Source organism: Hemitrygon akajei, chromosome 14 (assembly GCF_048418815.1).
Source record: "Hemitrygon akajei chromosome 14, sHemAka1.3, whole genome shotgun sequence".
Classification (NCBI taxonomy): Eukaryota; Metazoa; Chordata; class Chondrichthyes; order Myliobatiformes; family Dasyatidae; genus Hemitrygon; species Hemitrygon akajei.
In genome coordinates, this window is record NC_133137.1 from 51,678,562 (window position 1) to 51,700,334 (window position 21,773).

General features: G+C 44.7%; 1 protein-coding gene across 1 annotated transcript in view; it reads left to right on the plus strand.

Annotated features, from left to right (window-relative positions):
* Positions 1-21,773, plus strand: part of LOC140738581 (uncharacterized) — a 205,506-nt gene that overhangs the window by 36,173 nt on the left and 147,560 nt on the right. Inside the window, exons 5-6 of the mRNA XM_073066055.1 lie at positions 1,332-1,425; positions 14,327-14,512. Coding sequence (XP_072922156.1) covers positions 1,332-1,425; positions 14,327-14,512 — 280 coding nt within the window. The remainder of the gene's footprint in view (positions 1-1,331; positions 1,426-14,326; positions 14,513-21,773) is intronic.

A 21,773-nucleotide genomic window follows, 5' to 3' on the forward strand; every position in this document is an offset into this window, starting at 1 on the left:
CAGGTGAAGAGGGGGAGAATGAGAAATGTGCCAGAAGCTGGGAGGTGATAGGATGAAGTGACAAAGGACTGAAAATGATAGGAAAGGAAGATTGAGCATGGAATGGAGATGGGGGAGGCAGGGAGAGCAGAAGGGAAGAGTGGGGGTGAGGAAAGGAGCCAGTGGGAGGAGGTTGCCAGATGGGGTGGATGGAGGAGGGGACAGAGACAGGGTGATGGAGGCTGAGGTGAGTGTAGGAGGAGCTGTGTCAATCAGGAGGAGAGAGAAAAGGACAGGGCAGGGGCAGTTTACCAGAAGTTAAAGGATTCAGGTAAACTAATAACTTCTAATAAACTGGCCCACCCTGTCCCTTTCCGTGTTTGTGCTGTCAGGTTGTAGTCTCCCCAGGCATTTTTTGAGGTGTTGCTACTCTAGTTTGTGTTTATCTCCAGCCTGACTTTGGAGAAGATTAAGGACAGGCAGGTTGGTGTGGGATTGGGGAGGAGAATTCACATGGTTGGCAGCCATGAGTATTTGTTCATGGTTTTCTGTCGCTGTAGCCTATCCACTTCAAAGTTTGACATGTTTTGGATTCAGAGATGCTCTTCTGCACACTACTGATGTAACACATGGTTATTTGAGTTACTCTCACCTTCCTGTCAACTTGAACCAGCCTGGCCATTTTCTTCTGCCCTATTTTATTAACAAGGTGTTTTCTCCCTCAGAACTACTGCTCACTGGATCTTTTCTTTTTGGTTTTTGCACCAATCTCTGTAAACTCTAGAGACTGTTGTGCATGAAAATCCCAGGAGACAAGCAGTTTCAGAGATAGTCAAAGCACTCATCTGGCACCAATAATACCTTCATGGTCAAAGTCACTTAAATCATATTTCTTCCTGTTCTAATGTTTGGTCTGAACAACTGAACCTCTTGACAATGTCTGCATGCTTTTATGGATTTAGTTGCTGCCACATGATTGGCTGATTAAATATTTGCATTAACGAGCAGGTGTACTGAATAAAGTGGCCACTGAATATATGCTTGTGCAGTTTTGTTGCTTGTTCTGTTGGCATCACACTCACTATTTCATCCTTTTCCAGTGATAGTTCATCAGTTCTCAGAGTGCTTAAACCCAACTGTCCTGTCATGAGATAGAATGGAAGGAATCCTTCCATGAGTCTCAAGCAGACCTCTCCTGGCCTGGATAATTTTGATTTGGAGAATGCACAGTCTCAGAGTTCTTGGGGGATCAATATTGAGCAAGACATTGATGTACATACTTTTTGAAAAATCTGTCAAAAACAAGGAATGCTTGCTGTGCTTTTAAAACATGTTTGTCTGGTCTTGTTTAGGTATGAAAAGGAACAGAAGCAGAGCCAGGAACTTCAAACAATCATCCAGCAGCTGAGATGTAAACTTGATTTGCAACAGGAAAATCATTGCCAAGTCAGTAACTTAGAATCTTTGTGAAAGTAAGGTCTGTCATTTGAATTGTGGCTTTGGCGACCTTGGATGTGTTCAATCTCTCCACATAACTAGGGATTGTTTCCTTCTGCACCACCAGCTCCAGCTTCAGTTATACCATGGGATCACAATATTTTGCAGGTGAAATTGTGCAGCTCGCAGAATTGGATCAGGTGCTTTTGGCTGGGGTCTGCATTATCAGACTTCATCTTTTCCAGGCATCAGACACACAACTCATAATGTACCTGGTTTACTCAATGCAAAATTTCTTCCAAACCATCAGAGGTTGCAATTCCAATTTCCCCCACTAAGACTGTGGTGGAACAGTCTCTCACTCTCTCCCTCCCCCTCTCCTTCTTCCCCCTCTCTCTTGCCCCTCTTTCTCACCTTCCCCCTCTCAAGTTCAGCTATGTTCTCATCTTGGGCAAAGAGCAGGTTTAATTGTACAAAGTTAACTCACACTGATGAGGCAGCTGCTGGCATCGCTCCATACCCAGAAAACACTCACAGCTCAGGCAGTATCTGTGGAGAGAGAAGCAGGGAAAATGTTTTATATCCATGAACTTTGATTTGAACTGGGTAAGTGAGAAAATTGGCATTGCAGAGAGGGAGAGTGGCTGCAACAGAGTGAAGATCAAATTTTTTGGGTGGCCCAAATGTTGTCAATGAAAGAGCCATGAAGGCTTGTTTATCAAATCTGATCTATCTGGAGTGATGTAAATGAGGGCACTGGTAGGAAAGAAATTATTCTGAAACTATGAGATGCAGGTCATTGTAGTTCTTGGATATAAAAGAGAATATTGGAAATACTCTGCAGAAGAGTTAGCATCCAAAGAGAGAACAATAAATGACTAACATTACATTTGCATGAACTTCCATCAGAATTGTCTAGTTCTGTCAGGAATTGGAGATGCTGGTATCTGAGATGATTGAATTCAGCATAGAGGCTGCAGAATGCCCAGATGGAAGAGGACATTCTGTCCCTCAAGCTTGCATTGGGCTTTGATAGAACAATGTAAGAGGCCAAAGACAGAGGTCAGAGTCGGAGTGGGACGAACGGTAAGGTGACAGGGTCACCCATTGTGAGCTGAATGGAAACCTTCTAGAAAGCATGCAGTCAATATACCTCTGGATTCTGCAATGTGGAGGGAGCACACTGTGGGCACTGCATACAGTTTCCTAAATTGGACAAAGTTCAAATAATTATTTGTCCTAGCTAGAAGGTATGCTAGGGGCCCTGAATGGTAGGAAAGGGGGTAAAAGCAGAGGCGTTGCATGGGAAGATGCGAAAAGAAGCTTGTGGAGGCTGGAGGAGTGGACCAGGGAGTCAAGGAGGGAACAGTCCCTTCAGTATTCTGAAAAGGGAGAAGTAGTGTGGTTGGAGAAATTTCAATAGACAATAGACAATAGGTGCAGAAGTAGACCATTCGGCCCTTCGAGCCTGCACCGCCATTCTGAGATCATGGCTGATCAACTACTATCAATACCCGGTTCCTTCCTTGTCCCCGTATCCCATGATTCCCCTATCCATAAGATACCTATCTAGCCCCTTCTTGAAAGCATCCAGAGAATTGGCCTCCACTGCCTTCCGAGGCAGTGCATTCCAGACCCCCACAACTCTCTGGGAGAAGAAGTTTTTCCTTAACTCTGTCCTAAATGACCTACCCCTTATTCTCAAACCATGCCCTCTGGTACTGGACTCTCCCAGCAACTGGAACATATTTCCTGCCTCTACCTTGTCCAATCCCTTAATAATCTTATATGTTGCAATCAGATCCCCTCTCAATCTCCTTAATTCCAGCGTGTACAAGCTCAGTCTCTCTAACCACTCTGCGTAAGACAGTCCAGACATCCCAGGAATTAACCTCGTGAATCTACGCTGCACTTCCTCTACAGCCTCTTGCACTTCCTTATTAAAGGTCATGGAGGAAAAATTTAAGGGGTACCTGAGAGTAAGCTTTCAAACAGAGGGTGGTGGGTATATGGAACCTACTGCCAGAGGAAGTGGTTAAGGCACGTACAATTACAATGATTAAGAAATGGTTGGACAGGTTCATACAGCAGATAGGAAGGGTCTAGGAATATGAGCCAAATGCAGGCAAGTGAAACTGGCCAAAGATGAAAGTAAATTATCAAAGGGGTCCGCCAAGGCTGCATCCTTTCTCCACACCTTTTTAACATCTACACTGAGATGATCATGAGACTGACAATTCCAGACAACACTGGCATTAAAATAGGAGGAAGAACCATCAGTAACTTGAGTTACGCAGATGATACAGCCCTGCTAGCCACAACAGAAGAAGACCTACAAGCACGACTCAATAATGTTGCAAAAGTCTCTGCTGAATTTGGATTGCTGATAAATGGCAAAAAGACCAAAGTTATGGTGATAAGCAAATGCAATTCAAGCTGACATATACATCGGAAACGACAAGCTCGATCAAGTGTCCTCCTTTATATACCTTGGTGCAGAACTAAATGACACAAACGAATGCAGCAAGGAAATAAGGCAAAGGCAGGCCAGCAATGGCACGCACAAGCACTACCAAACTCTGGAACATCTGGAAAGATAGATCTGTGAGCACTGACACCAAGATACGCCTCCTCAATAGTCTCGTCTGGCCAGTAACCGTACATGGCTATGAAACATGGACCCTAAATGCAGCTGATGAAAAGAAGTTGACAGCATTTGAGATGTGGACATACAGACGGATCCTCGGGGTATCATACATTGAAAGGAGATCCAACAATTTCTTCCTAGAAAAGATTGGCATGAAACCAATACTTCTGGAAACCATTATCCAAAGGAAACTTAGCTATTTTTGGATACATCTCAAGAACTGATGACACACTGGAACGCACTGTGCTTGAAGGCAGAGTAGAAGGAAGCCGCACCCGAGGCAGACAGAGGACAACCTGGATCGACAACATCAAGAAGAGGACCAGCCTCACCACCAGAGATGCACGAGGTTTGACTGCCGACAGATCACAGTGGAAGAAAGTAGTCGCCGAGGCTCTGGCAGAGTATGGCACATGATGATATGTTGGTATATACAACCCCGAGATTTATTTTCTTGTGGGCATTCACAGTGTAACACTCAGCTCTATCAACCCACGTTCATCTAGGGGAAACCACCGTCTGCCCGCCAAACTGTCTCACGTTTGCGTAGATGTTGTGTATGCACCCCAGCACAAACCCACAATGTAAGATGTCAGTCAGTACACAATGTACGTTTAAACGATTACACTTTATAAATTTTACTGTGACTATGGGGTTAGTGGAGAAACAAAAATATAAAATAAAAAGGCGCCAAGAATGTAGATTATACAGTTCGTGCACAACGTTGGAGCTCACGCAATATCCTCGGTCCACCATTCGCTTTCCTCCGAACTCCTTGACCCTCAGACTGGGACCAACCACACTGGTTGACCAGAGTGCTTCCCGCATGCCCTCCCTCTTCGCTTCTCCTCGCCGAACTTCCCGCGCACCAACCCCGGTTCCCACACATACAGATAGAATAACAAGACTCCCATTGGTTAGTCCCCCCCCCCGTTATCAGTAGTTATAACCCAAACATTTCAGCTACAGAGAACATTACCTCATAGTTAACATTACAGAGAAGCCATTTCATTATAACACTTAAGAGAAGCCATTTTATTATTAGCAGTTAACAGTTAACATTACAGTTAATATTACTGAGAACCCTACAACAGTAAATACAGAGAAACAAACAAACAATTAAAAAAAATAAGCAATAAACATTGAGAACAAGCATTGTAGAGTCCTTGAAAATGAGTCCATAGGTTTTGGTAACAGTCAATGTTGGGTTGAGTGAAGTTATCCCCTCTGGTCCAGGATCCTGATGGTTGACGGGTAATAACTGTTCCTGAACCTGGTGTTGTGGGACTTAAGGCTCCTGTACCTCCTTCCTGATGGTAGCAGCAAGAAGAGAGCAAAGATCTTGATGATGTGTGCTGTTTTCCTGTGACAATGCTCTCTGCAGATGTACTCAACGGTGGGGAAGCCATTACTCGTGATGGACTGGACTGTATCCATTACTTTTGTAGGCTTTTCCATTCAAGTGCATTGATGTTTCCATATCAGGCCGTGATACAACCAGTCTACTACACATCTGTAGAAATTTGTCAGAGTTTTACATGACATGTTGAAATTTTTGTAAACCTCTAAGAAAGTAGAGGTTTTGCCATGCTTTCTTTGTAATAACACTTATGTGCGAGTCCCAGGGCAGGGTCCTCCAAGATAACAGGACTGAGGAATTTAAAGTGGCTGACCTTCTCTATCTCTGATCCCCTGATGAGGACTGTCTCATGTACCTCCTGTAGTCAATAATCAGCTCCTTGTTCTTGCTGACATTGAATGAGAGTTTATTGTTGTGGCATCACTCTGTGCTGATGGTACCTGTGGTAATTGTTGTTGCCAGTCCGAACTAACTACTGTTTGCAAATGAGGAAATTGAGGATCCATTTGTACAAGAAGTTATTGAGGTTTAAGTCTTGGAACTTATTGATTAGTTCTGAAGGGATGAAAGTATTGAATGCTGAGCTGTAGTCAATGAGAAGCATCCTGATCTATGCATCTCCTCTGTCCATATATTCCAGGGTTGAGTGAAAAGCCAGTGAAAAGGCATCTGCTCTTGACAGATTGGTAGGCAGATTGGAGTGGATCCAAGTCGCTCCTCAGGCAGGAGTTGATGTGTTTCATCACTAACTTCTCAAAGCACTTCATCTCAATGGATGTAAGTGTTGATAGTCTTTGAGGCATGATACCACTTTCTTCTACGGCATTGGTTTAATTGAACCCTGCTTGAAGCACAAACTGCCAAAAGGAGAGGTTAGAGGTACAGGTCTCCCCCCCCCCCCTTTACAAAGGTAGAGCTATGAAACCTTTCTTAAGACGAAATGGTGTAAAGCGAAGAACCATTAATTTTTAAGGGAAAAATTTTTGTAAATGCGAAAATCCTCTTTGTAATGCAAAAACAGGTTAATAATGTAGGTCTTTTGTAAAAGTGAAGTGGCATAAAGCGAACATTCGTAAAGCGGGGGACACCTGTATCAGTGAACAGTCCAGCCAGTTGAATAGCACAGGTCTTTAGTATTCAGCCAGGTATCCTGTTTGGGCTGGGTGTTTTCTGTGGGTTCATACTCGGGTTACAAGGAATACACCTTAATAATAATGATCAGGTAGGCACAAACAGAATCTCTATTTACTGACAAGTATGTTTATTGTCTCAACTAGCAAGTATGTGAATTTACACAACTGAATACCTGTATGCAGACCTGCTAAGTTTCCCTGACCTTCCAAAAACAGTCAAAAAAGGGAAAAGATAATACCTGGTAAAAGAAATCTATGCTGGCCAGGCTTTCCTCATGGTCCCGATCTAACCTCCATGTGTCTGATGTAGGGTCCTTCACATTCACGATGGTAGGTCTCCAAAGAGTTGTGGCTGTCTTTGCTCCCAAAATCTTCATCCTTATCAGATCAGCCTAGGATGTTTCAATTTCATTGGCTCAAGGTCATCTGACTGATCTGTTCCAGACCCCCAGTGGATGTAGCTCAGTGCTACAAGCAGTACTGTTCTATGGCCGTGGCCTTCAATTTAGGTGACTTCTTTTGTGCTACTCAACTTTGACTTGTTCAAATCCATCAAACCAGGTCACCCTGGGCCAAGATTGACAAGATTACTTCTGCAAACCTGCCATTTTACTCAATTAACAGCTGCTTATCTGAGAATGGTCTCAGGTTTAGCAGATCATTATCAGAAACTCTGTATGTCCATGTTCAATTGATCTAATTAAGTTATCCCAGAGCAAGAATCAGTCCATCGATCAGTTCACAAAATGGTGGCTGCAACCAGTTGCACAAAATAGCCACCTCCATTCATGTTCACTCATAGCAGTCCTTTCCTTTCTCTCCTTTTGATCCAAAGATATTTATAATTATCCTCCTCTCATTCTGCTGACATGTCTGCAAGACTGCCAAGATCCCCAGTAGGTTAGCTACTCACATTATGTAAGGGTAAAAGTAACATTTATTTCCTGAATTCACACACTTTTCATACCATCATTTGTCTCTTATAAGAGCGACGTCCTTTATTGCATAATTTCAGCCTTCTGCCTTCTAAGTTGAAATACATTAAACATTGCAATTACCAACGTACTTAAAATTACGGTAGTATCACAGCAGAACGTGATACTATTCTTACTCACAGATGTATTTGGGCATTTGATCTCCAATTCCAAAACTTACTCCAAAAATGTGAAACACTCAATACTTTATTTGCCTTATCAGCATATATTTTAATTACTTTAATTTATTTAGTCCATTGTTGGATTATCTGTCTCCCTTGCCTCCTCCACAACTTGTGTCCAGTCTACAGTCAAAGTTCAAAGTATCAAAGTACAGTACATATATGTCATCATATACAACCCTGAGATTCATTTTGGAATCAGTAACAACTTGGTAACAAAATAGTCCCACAAATACTGATCCATATCAGTGTACCACTGTAACATTCTGCCAATATTCTAAATTTGCCTGTTCTGATCTTTTTTGTTCTATTTTAGTTTACTGTCAACATTTTATCCAATCCTCAATTAAACAGACAACAGTTACTGGCTTCTGTAATTGTTTAAATTCCTTGCCTGACAATTTCCCTTCACTGCCAGTGTGACCAGCATACTCCCTGTATTGTGGCCATCTCCCCAATATGTATTTCTGGAGAAATCCCCTCCAATCAAAACAATCTAAATCCTCTGGACTTGCAAAATTCCCTGAATTCTTCATCCTGGGTCAGTGATAACTTATTACCCAGCCCCAGGTCTCTCTGTACCTCACTAGCGTAGTCTGACTTGAGTCACTTACTGACTCAGTGGAGGGATATAAACACAATTTTTACAAGAACACAAATTGGAACAAAAAAGATTGAAGTTACAGTAGTGTTGCTAAACTCCAGTGATTAGGGTTGTGCCAGTAGGTTCAAGAACTGAATGGTTGAAGGGAAATAGCTGTTCTTGAAATGGTGGTGTGGGACTTTAGGCTTCTGTATCTCCTACCTGATACAATGCCTTGAAAAAGTATTCAGCCCTCACAACAATTTTCACATTTTATTGTCTCATTTTCTAAATTTAAAATATATTGAAGTTGGATTTTTTGAGCTGTTCCACAAAACATTGTGCTTCATGTCAAATCAAAAGAAAAATTCCAAATCTTGTCAACAATTTACTAAAAATTAAAAAAAAAACAAAATTGTGAGGTTGAAGAAGTATTCATCCCCTTTGTAATTACTACACTATCTTTCCTCAGGTGCAATATATATATTACCTTACCAACTCACCTGATTTGTTGATGTAGACAATTGGAGGATCACCTGTTTTCAATGAATTCATAAGAATAAATACCCCCTCTCTCTGTTAGTTCCAGCAATATGGTAGATTTTCCACAGACTAAATCAAAATGAAGACACAAAAGCATTCAAGACAAGTCAGGGAAATTATAATAGAGAAGCACAAATCTGGGGAAGGATACAAGACCATCTCAAGGGCACTGAACATACTTCAGAGCTCAGTGCAGTTCACTGTGGAAAAAATAGGAAACCACAGCCACACCGCCTAGGTCAGGCTGCTTCTCTAAATTTAATCGCTGGATAAGAATGCTACTTGTAAGGGAGGCTGCTGTGATTGCAACAGTCACTCTGAGTGAGCTGCAGAAGTTAGCGGCTGCAGCTGGAGATGAAGTTCATGGCTCCACAATCTCTAAGGCCTTGCACAAAAAGGCTACCTATGGCAAAGCAGCAAGGAAGAAGTCCTGGCTAAAAGAAAAATTACTTCCTTGCCCGTAAAGACTTCACAAAGCGTCACTTAGAAGATACAATAAAGACGTGGAAGTAGGGCTGGTGGTCGAATGAGACTAAAGAGGAACTTCTTTATCTCAACACTAAGCTGGGTACGTGTGACATAACTATAATACTGCACATCAGCCAGGTAGCACCATCCCTATGGTAAAGTATGATGGAGGCAGCATCATGATATAGGGATGCTTTTCAGCAGCAGGGACTGCAGATCTGGTCAGGATTGCTGGGAAGATGGACACTGCTAAGTACGGAGAGATCCTGGATAAAAACCTACTAGCCTCTGCCAGAAAACTTAAACTGTGGAAGAAGTTCATCTTTCAGCAGGACAATGACCCAGCAACAGTGCCAGTGCAACCACGGACAAGAACAGACTGAAAGAGTGCGGCTGCCTGTGGAAGTGTTGCTTGTAAATCACGGGGAGTCAGAAGTGGGATGTGTAGGGCTGGTGTCTGCGAGGCTGGGAGAATAATGTCCTGAGGAAATGAGATCAGTTGGAGGTAAAAGGCTGTTACTCATTGCGGGGTTAAGGTCCGTTGGGAGGTACAAAGAGGCTTCTGAGAACTGGCACACGGGTGCTCTTGAGCTACCTGCAAGGCAGGAGCCAGTTCCCTAAGTCATAACAGCATGCTTTTAACACAAGTTTAATGACAATGTGGCCCATAGTGAAGCTGCAAGTTTAGAGGGGAGAGAGGTTGAAGCACAGGTGATGAAGGAACTGAGTTGGTCAGTGTCTCATCTGCAGTTAGTGACAAACAGATTTAGAGTGGGTAAGAGGTCAAAGGGAGAGGTCCTAGTGGACCAGACACCCTAGACACAAGAATAAGGGTCTACTGTGTGGGGTGTGTACAAGAAAAGGGCGCGGAGACAAAATCAGAATCAGATTTATTATCACTGACACGTATAGTAACATTTATTGTTTTGTGGCAGCAGTACAATACAAGACATGAAAATTTCTATCAGTTACGATAACTAACTAAATAGTGGAAAAGATGAATAGTGAGGTAATGTTCATGGACCGTTGAGAAATCTGATGGCAAAGGGGAAGTAGCTGTATGTGAAACATCATCTGTGCACCTTCAGGCTCCTCCACCTCCCTCCCGATAGTAGTAGTGAGAATAGAGCATGACCCAGATGGTGAGTGTCCTCAATGATAGATGCCACTTTCTTGAGGCAACACCTTTCAAAGCTGTCCTCGATGGTGGGGAGGCTTGTGCCTGTGGTGGAGCTGGCTGAGTCTACAGGTATCTGCAACCTCTTTCAATGCCGTGCATTGGAGTCTTCACACCAGGCAGTGATGCAACCAGTCAGAATGCTCTCCACCATGTATCTGTAGAAATTTGCGAGAGTCTCTGTTGATGTACCAAATCTTCTCAATGAAGTAGAGCCACTGGCATGCCTTCTTCATGATTCCATCGATGTGTTGGGCCAGGATAGATCCTCTGAGATGTCTGCACTTGGGAACTTGAAGTAGCTCACCCTTTCCATCGCTAACCCCTCAATGAGAATTGGTTTGTGTACTCCCGAGTTCTGTCGTGTCCGGCTTGGAATACGTTGAGATGAAGATGTGTGGGATGAACTTAAACATGTGCCATGGACTGATTGTTCAGGAATAGAGAAGGGAAGATCAGGAGGGATGGGAATATAAAGTACATCCTGGGATGGGGAGAAGAGATGGGCTGGGAGGAAGGTGAAGTGGAAAAAAGTTCTGAAAGAGTTGTGGAATTTTAGAGCTGTTCAAAATTACGATCTTTGATGCCTGAAAGGAAGGAAATGTCTTTTACTGAGGCACCAAATGTTGTAAAGGGTGATTTGGAACAGTGGACCAGGACACTTAAGAGATTGAGTGAGAAGATTCTGTTGTAGAGCGAGATCAAGAGTATGCCTTGTGTAAATATGTGTCATTAAGAGTGGACCTCAGGATTCAAAAGGAGCAATGAATCACAAAATACTGAGCAGCTTGTGATCCTGAGTTGATGTGAACTGCAGAAGGAGCAATTTGAATTAGAATTAACTCAGTGTCGGAGTTGTGTGGTACAGAGATGTGGCTATGGAGGTGAGTTAAGCATTTGACTGAGACAGAAAGTGGTCAGTGCCATTCATCAATGTAATGTTTCCTGAGGGAACAATTGAGTGTGGCATATATCCTGACTTCAGCTACTACAGGAACACTCCCAGGAATGTGCCAGGAAAGAATCTTATGATTGCTAACTCAATAAAATTCACTTAGAAAAGTACACCGTGCTCACCAGCTTTGATTTCTAACAAGATGAGAGGCCAATAATTGTGTCTCGTGGGAATGCAGTGTAGTGTGGTGATAAAATATTATTGAACATCAATATGGAAGTGAAGATTTAATGTGCAATTCCCTAGAACCTTTGTGAGCCTGTGCAGAACTAAGGTAGAAATAGTGCCCTTCTTACAGCCTATCCAATTATACTTTGCATTAACACCAGCAGAAAGGACTTGTATGTACGTAAGTAGTGTCTTGAGTCATGCCGAAATAACATACAGCCCAAACACTGTTATAACCAATTTCTGACCCTCGATCAGCATCTATAAAGCAGTCCATTTGTTTGATGTTGGTACAGCAGTGATATTTTGTTTTTATTTGCAAGATTTGTCTTTTGCAGATTGGTTCTTTGTCAGTCTTTGTTCATGTAAAGATTTCCATAAATTCTGTTGCATTTCTTTATTTTACTGTGAATGCCTGCAAGAAAATGAATCCCAAGGTGATGTATATGTACATTGATAATAAATTTACTTTGACTTTGAATACATTTGAAGGACAGCTTCTTTGGCCCTGAAGCACTTTGGGAAATCCAGAGGTGATGAACAGAGCTGCATGGCTCTTTCTAGAATTGGAAACATCGTAGCCAATAAGGCACAAAGCAAGATCCCATATACATCAGCATAATAACCAATCGGACAGATTTTAAAATATGTGTTTTTTAAGCAATATTGTAAAACAAAAAATGACAGATTGAATTTTCTGGAATACTGGAGCTATATCCCTTGACTTTCTTCAGTACTGAAGCTACCGGAGACATGGAGTTTAGAGGGGGCAGACGAAGATGCCCTGATGCACCAGCCAGGAATAGAAAACAACACTGACATGATACAGATTTTGAACCCTTTATGCCGAGTGAGCCTCATCTGAGTTAAACGACCTGGTCAGAGACTTCAAAGGTTCAAAGGTTCATTTATTAATAGATTATATAATTTGAAATTCTTCTTCTCTGGTTAGTCATGGAACCAAGAAAGGAAAGGCAGCACAATCACCAACTCCCAAATGCCTCCTCCCACACAAAAAAAATGAACAAGCAGATTGACCCCCAAATGCCTCCTCCTGCACAAAAAAATGAACAAGCAGATTGACCCCCAAATGCCTCCTCCTGCACAAAAAAATGAACAAGCAGATTGACCCCCAAATGCCTCCTCCTGCACAAAAAAATGAACAAGCAGATTGACCCCCAAATGCCTCCTCCTGCACAAAAAACACAAGAAAGATTAGGTGAAAAACACAGAATATAAAAAACTGTAAGACTGAAAAACTTGGGTTCGTAAAAGGCAAAAGCAGAATTTACTGGGTACAAGACTGCAAGGGTGGAATCTGCTGTCACCAGGCACAAAAATTTCCACAAAGGATTTCAGTATTTGAGACAGAAGTTTCCCAAAATAACTGATGCCAATATTATGGAAGGCTTTCTGTCACATGGATGACAGAAAAATGGAGGGCTACACTTATACAATGCTGGTGGAGCTCAGCAGGCCAGGCAGCATCTATAGAAAAGAGTACAGTATGAATTCCAATTGCCTGCACTTGGGTCCATAGGCTTCCATTCCTGGCAATTCAGGTGTTCGCCTGGATAGTTTTAAATGTTGTGAGAATATGTGCTTCCTTCAGCAGTACGTTTGGGATTGCAACCACCCTCAGGTCCCCTAAACCACTTACGCCTTACCTTAAACCTATGCTATCTGGTTTTAGACAACTTTATAAATGGGGAAAAGTTCCTCACGCTCCATATATCTATCCCCCTCATAACCTTGTATACCTTGTTAGGGTTGTTTAGAAGGCGTTTGGTGTGTTCGCTTTCACTAGTTGGGGGATTGAGTTCCAGTGCCACAAGGTAATGTTTTAGCTCTATAAAACCCTGGTTAGACTACACTTGGAATGTTGTGTTCATTTCATCATAGGAAGGATGTGGTAGCTTTAGAGAGGGCAGAGAGGAGATTTACCAGGACGCTGCCTAGATTAGAGAAAACGTCCTATGAGGCTTTTCTCTTTGGAGCGTAGGAGGACGAGGAGTGACTTGAATTGAGGTGTACAAGATGATAGGGGCATACAGTGGATCGAGTGGACAGCCAGAGACTTTTTCTTAGGTCAGAAATGGCTGGTACGAGGGGGCATATTTTTAAGGTGACTGCAGGAAAGTACAGGGCGGATGCCAGAGGTGGATTTTTTACACCGAGCGTGGAGGCTGTGTGCACCGTGCTGCCAGGTGTGGAGGTAGAGCCAGATGGCATTAGGGACATTTCGGAAAGTCTTAGATAGGCACATGGATGTTGTTCATCCAGACCCATCTATGTTTGTGGGGGGGTGTTTCTTGTTCTAATTGTGTTCTTTCTTTTACAATTGTGTATAATTTATGTTTTTTTTGTGGACGCTGCTTATATGTGTTTGTGATGCTGCTGCAATTAAGTTTTTCATTAGACGTGTTCATATACTTGTGTAAAATAGTCCGTTTTGGTTTTGACTGGTTTACCACCTCTCGGTCCATAGACTTCTAACCTTGAGTGATACAAGTGCCTCTCTTCTCTTTCCATCTGATTTCTTAAATTTACAGACAAATAATGATTAAGTGTTGCTTTCACAACCCCTGATACCCATCAGCTTCCAGTGAACTACTCTTGGGAGTGCAGCCTTTGCTGGCAGCCAGTATAAGAACCCTAAACCTGCTGTGAGTATTTGGCGGGGGTCTCTGTGTAATAACTCTTTGCTCTGTGTTACCCAGGACATGATGTGCATGAGGGAGAAGGCTGCCGAGGCAGAGGCTGTGATTCAGGATCTGGAAGACAAGTTGAGGAAGGCAAACATGGATGACGGAGGTGCCATGGAAATGCTGAGGAAGATCCGGGAGTCTAACCATGCTGAGATGCAACAGTACCGGCAGCAGACGGAGCAGAGCTTCAACCAAAATGTAAGCTTGAAATCCATATCCCCTTTGAAACTTACAGCAATCTGGAAGGCTGTTCAGCCCATTGGACCTATCCAGTCCTTCCCCTTCTGCTGCTCTTCTACACAACATAGAACTTTACAGCATAGTACAGGCCCTTTCTCCCATAATGTTGTACCAGCCTTAAAATCCACCTAAAGATCAATCTAACCCTTCCCTACTACATAGCCCCCCTGTCCTACCAAAGGGTTTTGGCCTGAAACGTTGACTGCACTCTTTTCCATAGATGCTGTCTGGTCTGCTGAGTTCCTTCAGCATTTTGTGTGTGTAGCTCTCCATTTTTCTGTCATCCATGTGCCTATAAATGTCTCTAATGTATCTGGCTCTGCCCCCACCCCCGGCAGTACGTTCCACCATATCCAATAAGTTGGACTCTTGACCTCACAATCTAACTTGTTTGCCTGCACTGCACTTTCTGTGTAACTGTAACACTTTATTCTGCATTGTTACTGTTTTACTTTGTTCTCCCTCAGTGTGCAGAACAATCTTTTCACTGTATCTCAGTACTTGTGACAATAAGAAACCAATTCCAAATCCTGTTCCCTTATCTTTCTCCACTTATTTATCTTGTTTTCTTTGACTAATATTAGTTTCTTACAATCATAACAACTTAATACTTCAAAAGAAAGTCCTTTCCTTTCATTGCAACACACACGGAATGCTGCAGGAGCTCAGCAGGTCAGGCAGCATCCCTGGAAATGAATAAAGAGTTGACATTTTGAGCTGAGACGCTTCTTCAGGACTGAAAAGGAAGGGGGAAGATGCCAGAATAAAAAGGTGGGGGGGGGGGGTGGGGGTGGACGGAGGTGGTAGGTGAACACAAGCACAGAGAAAGCTGTAGCTGCTGGAAATCTAAAGCAACACATGCAGAATGCTAGAGGAACTCATCAGGGCAGACAGCATCTGTGGAAAAGAGTAAACAGCCAACGTTTTGGGCCAAGATCCAACTTTACTCTTTTCCGTAGATGCTGCCTAGCCTGCTGAGTTCCTACAGCATTTTGTGGGTGATAGGTGAAGCCAGGTGGGTGGGAAGTGGCCAGACATTTTAATTCCCATTCCCATTCTGACGTGTTGGTCCGTGGCATTCTCTTGTGCCAAGATGAGGCCACGCTAAGGATGGAGGAGCAACACATTATATTCTGTTTGGGTAGCCTCCAACCTGATAGTATGAGCATCAATTTCTCCTTCCTGTAAATGTTGGCCACTTCCCCCTCCCCTCTTCTATTCCCCACTCTGGCCTTATACCTCTTCTCACCTGCCTATCACTTCCCCCTGGGTCACCCTCCTCCTTCCCTTTCTCCTATGGTCTACTCTTCTCTCCTATCAAATTCCTTCCTCTCCAGCCCTTTACCTTTCCGAACCACTTGGCTTCACCTATCACCTTCTCACTAGCCTCATTCCTCCTATCTTTTTATTCTGGCATCCCCCTTCCTTTGTAGTCCTGAAGAAGGGTCTCAGCCCGAAATGTCGACTGTTTATTCATTTCCATAGATGCTGCCTGACCTGCTGAGATCATCCAGCATTGTGTGTGTTGCTTTGGATTTCCGGCATCTGCAGATTTATTTATCATATGTACAGTACATGGAAACATACAGTGAGTGTGTCATTTGCATTAACCACCAACACACCCAAGGATGTGCTGGGGCAGCCTGTCACCACACCTTCCTCGGCAACTTATGGCAGAATAACACAGAACCAAGCAACAACAGTGAACAAGCCCTGTTCCTCCCTCCCGTTTACCCATGAACATCCACAGTCCTCTAATCTCAGGGCAGGCTGTCTTCAGCCTCCAGTGGACTCATGAATTCACAGTCACTGGGCCCTGACTTGCCCAACAGAGGTCATAGAGGTTCTCAAACTTGTGGTTCCAGCTGTGAAGTCCACCTTCACAAACTAGAGTTCCAATCGACCTTCTAGCATTGGAAGTGATTTATCTTATGTATCAAATTCCTCGTCCACTATACACTAGTGGACGACAAACCCACCCATCTTTGGAATGTGTGAGGAACCCAGAGCATCTGGAGGTAACCTTTGTGGTGCCAGGAAGAACATGAAACTCCTCAGAGAGCATCTAAACTGGGGATTGAAACCGTGTCTCTGAGGCAATAGTTCTATTAGTTGTGCCATTCTGCTGCAGTGTGAAGCTCCTTAAGCAAAGGTGTCTTAATCCAAGAATTCCAGATGAAGGCTGTGACCCACACCAATCTGTCCTCACCCATTCTAACAGATGGCACGACACCTAGGCTGTACATTTGGAATACTGTGCTCAGTTCAAGTTGGCCAGCTATAGGAAGGATTTCATTAAGCTGGAAAGCATGCAGTAAAGATTCACGAGGATGCTACCAGGACCGGAAGGTTTGAGGTGTAAGGGGAGGCTGAAGAGGCTGGGACTGTTTCCCTGGAGTGTTGGAGGTTGAGGCTTATGCAGCTTTATAAAATCACGAGGAGCATAGAAAAGGTCACATTTTACCCCAGGACAGGGAAGTCTAATACTTCGAAGGCAAAGGTTTAAGGTGGGAGGGGAAAGGTTTAAAAGGGTCCTAAGGGACAAATTTTTCCGCACAGAGGGTGAAGGCTGCGTGGAATAAGTGGCCAGAGGAATTGGTCAATGTTTAAAAGGCTTTTGGACAACTACATGTATAGGAAGGGTGTGAAGGGATATGGCCAGACACAGGCAAATAGAACTAGCTCAGGTAGGTACCTTGGTCAGCATCGATGAGTTGGGCTAAAGGGCCTGTTCCTATGATGGATAACTATGACTCTGTGACTATATTGAGAATATATATGGTGCATACAATTTCTAGGCCTCTTTATATGTACATAGTTCACATTGAAAAGGATCTAATATTGAGACTTTATAAAGCACTGGTCAGGCCTCACTTGGAGTACTGTGAGCAGGTTTAGGCCCCTTATCTTAGAAAGGATGAGCTGAAACTGGAGAGGGTTCAAAGGAAGTTCACGAAAATGATTCCAGGATTGTCATATGAAGAGCATCTGATGGCTCTAGGCCTGTATTCACCAGAATTTAGAAGAATGAGGGGGAATGTCAATTTAAACCAATTGAATGGTGAAAGTCATTGATAGAGTGGATGTGGAGAGGATATTTCTTATGGTGGGGGAGTCTAAGACCAGAGGACACAGCCTCAGATTAGAGAGGCATCCTTTTAGAACAGAGATAAGGAGGAATTTCTTTAGCCAGAGGGTGGTGAATCTGTAGAATTTTTTGTCACAGGCAGCTGTGAAGGCCAAGTCTTTATGTATTTTTAAGGCAAAGGTTGATAAATTCTTGATTGGTCAGGGCAGGGAGAAGGCAGGAGATTGGGGCTGAGAGGAAAAATGGATCAGCCATGATGGAATGTTGGAACAGACTGGATGGGCCAAATGGCCTAATTCTGTTCCCATCTTTATGGTTTTATGGTCTTATGGCTGAAGATTGAGAGTCAGGCATTTGAAAATCCAAAAACGGCTGGTAATCTGAAATAAAAACAGAAAATGCTTGAAATACTAGTACGTCAGGCAGCATCTGTGGAGAGAGAAACAGAGTGACAAAACAGATAATGCTAGAACCACTCAGCATTTGGAGATCAAGTCAATGTGATTTCCGAGTAGTAGGTTGCTAGTTGCACTCATAAAATTACATGAGGTACAGAGAAAAATAATCTATGGCTGTAAATGGTGGCCTTTCCCCAGAGATTTCTGTTGTAGTTTGCATCTTAGTTGATTGCACACTGCAGCAAGTACTCAGGAGCTTTGAGTGCACTGGTCACAGAGCAAAAACAGTGCTGGGACCGTCAGCCACAATATACCACAGATGCTGCAGATCTGAAATAAGACAGGGAGTTCTGGAACCAGCAGAATTGCTCATTCCTGATACAAACTGAAAAGATAGCTTATCTGAAATTGACAAGTTGAGTTCTGAATTTATCAGAGGACTGTAGTTGTCAGAAGATAAGGTGCTGGTACTGATGTTGCATTGCTCTTCACTGGAACTGTCTAGGAAGCTAAAGAGGAAGGATCTGAGTGAAAACGGGGTAAGCTGGCAGACAGCTGGAAGCTCAGGGTCACCCTTGGCAATGGAATGAAGATAGTCAAGACAGTATCACCCAGTCTGTGTGTGGACTCTTCACTTTGGGGAGCATGGTTGAGAATAAGCTGGCATTTGTACTGAGCTACCTCCACATTTCTCCATACATTCTGCATGAAGGGGAATTATTCCTGGAGGTCTAATGTCAGCTCCAGTCTTGAAAGAGGTTAGCACTGGTGATGAGGTTCTGAACACATAGGAAGAATCATCCTGGATAAGTCCTGATAGTTGGTCAATTCTCGATCCACACCTCCCCTGCCCCCACCTTTCTCCAGCTGCCCAGTCGTCATGGACTCACCTTCACTACTGAGCAGGTGAGGAGGGCTCTGGGGAAACTCAGACACTGCAGAACATTGGGACCAGACGTTGTGAACTGCAAAGTCCTGAAGGAGTGTGCTGAGCAGCTGTGTGGAGTTCTCCAGAGCATTTTCAATCCGAGTCTCAGCCTGGAAAGGGTCCCGACTGTGGAAAACATCACGTGTGGTCCCAGTACCCAAGAAGGGCCACAACCAAAAGCCTTGAAAGACTACCATCCAGTGGCCCTGACCTCACACATCATGAAGACCCTAGAGAGGCTGGTCCTGCCTCACCACCAACCCCTGGTCAGTTCAGTCCTTGACCCCTGCAGTTTCCCTACCAGGAGCACATTGGAGTTGACAACGCTGTCATCTACCTGCTGAACAGAGCCCACTCCCAATTGGGCAAGCAGGGCAGCACTGTGACGATCATGCTTTTTGATTTCTGAAGTGCCTTCGATACCATACAGGTCTCATTGGTGGGGAGAAGCTCCTTTCAATGCAGGTTGGCATCTCCATTGTATAATGGACTACCTCACTGGTAGACCACAGTTTGTGCGGCTTCAGAGCTGTGTGTCAGACATGGCTACAAGCATCACTGGGGCCCCACAGGGGACTGTATTGGCTCCCTTCCTGTTTAACCTGTATACCTCAGACTTTAGATAACACAGAGTCATGACATCTACAGAAATTCTCTGATGACTCAGCAATAGTTGGGAGTATAAAGGGAGGATGGGAGGATGAATACAGGGCCCTGCTGGAGGACTTTGTCAAATGGTGCAACCTGAATCATCTGCAGCTCAACATCAGTCTGTCATAAGGGGACGTGAGACTGGACCCAAATGCAGGACGCAGGCACTGAAGTACTGAGGGCAGGACGGGACAAGCTAAAGGATAGGACAAGGTGTGGAGACCGTGGCATTCAGAGAGGATCCTGGAGTTCAGAGATGCTCTCGAGGCTTGGCTATAGAGGCAGGGGTCTCGAGGCTTGGCTATAGAGGCAGGGGTCTCGAGGCTTGGCTATAGAGGCAGGGGTCTCGAGGCTTGCTTGAGGCTGAGGTCTTGAGGTTTGGCTAGAGGATGGGTTCTTGGGACTAGGAACGCTGGGAGGATAGACCCCTGGGTGGGCTGCAGAACTCCTGGGCAGGGCCTGTACCTCCCAGGCAGGACACAGGGGCCTGGGCAGGTCACGGGGCTCCTGGGTAGGTCGTGGGGCTCCTGGGCAGGTCGTGGGGCACAACCCGTCGGAGGCGAGGGATAGGAAGGGGCAGAGTCCACTGGGCGGGCCGCAGAATCCCTGGGCAGGACCAGGACCGGGCAGGACCAAGCAGGACACAGGGGCCTGGGCAGGTCGCGGGGCACAACCTGTCAGAGGCGAGGGATAGGAAGGGGCAGAGTCCTTTGGGCGGGCCACAGAACTCCTGGGCAGGGCCCAGACCTCCCAGGCAGGACACAGGGGCCTAGGCAGGTCGCGGGGCACAACCCATCGGAGGCGAATGATAGGAAGGGGCAGAGTTCCCCGCCGGGCAACGGCAATCCGGTCTGGCTTACCCGACGGAGGCAAGGGAGGGGAAGGGGCAGAGCCCTTCACCGGGCAATGGCAATCTGGCTTGAGTTACCTGATGGAGGCAAGGGAGGGGAAGGGGCAGAGCCCTTCACCGGGCAATGGCAATCTGGCCTGAGTTACCTGATGGAGGCAAGGGAGGGGAAGGGGCAGAGCCCTTCACCGGGCAACAGCAATCCGGTCTGGCTTACCCGACAGAGGCAGGGGGTAGGAAGGGAGCTCGGTCCAGGGTGACTTCAAGACTCACTGCGGCTGGAAGATTCGGGTGGCTACGGAGCAGCCCAGTCCGTAACTCAATCACAGAACTCGTCATTAACAGTGGTACTCCAAGCCGGGACGGACAGGACGACCCCCCGCCCCCGACTATCCCAGAGCCCCTTATATTCACAGCCAACCGATAGGCATCAGGTGCATCTCCTTGAGCCCAACCAAGCTAAGATGATCCTCAGGTGTGACTATTTGAGTTCAAGGTGAAACGAGGGGCGGTCAAAGGACCCAGAGTCCGCGGACCGGATCAAGAACCGGGATGCGGACTTCGGACCTGACCATAACACGGTAAGAGAAATGAGAAGGTGAAGGACTTTAGGAAGTCTAAGCTTGCACTGCTCTTCGTTACTATTGATGGTGAGGATGTGGATATGGTGAAGACCTACAAGTACCTGGGGATGCACCTGGATGACAGACCTGAGTGGAGCACCAACACAGAGGCCGTGTACAAGAAGGGCCAGAGTCACCTCTACTTCCTGAGGGGACTGAGGTCCTTTGGACTATGTAGGCCTCTCCTTCACATGTCCTACCAGTCTGTTGTCTCCAATACAATCTTCTACGTGGTGATGTGCTGGGGCAATGGCATCAACACGGGTGATGCCAATAGGCTCAATAAACTGATTAGAAAGCCTGGCTCATTTATAGGAGTCAAACTAGACACGCTGGAGGCTGTGGTAGAACAATGGATCCTGGTAATTCTGGACATTTTTTTTCACTCTCTGCACGTCCCCTTGGCTGAACAGAGGAGAACTTTCGGTAATAGACTAAGAACAACAGCGCTGCTCCAAAGAGCGCTATATGAGGTCATTCTTACCCTCAGCCATTAGGCTCTATAATGAGATAACCTATAGCCGGGGAAGTGATGACCCACTCTTGTTAGACTGTTTGAGGTAACTTATTTTTTATTCTTTTTACTTCTCTTCTAATATTTATATCTGTGCACTTGCAATGCCACTGTGACACCATAATTTCCTTTGGGATCAATAAAGTATCTATCTATCTATTCCAGAGACA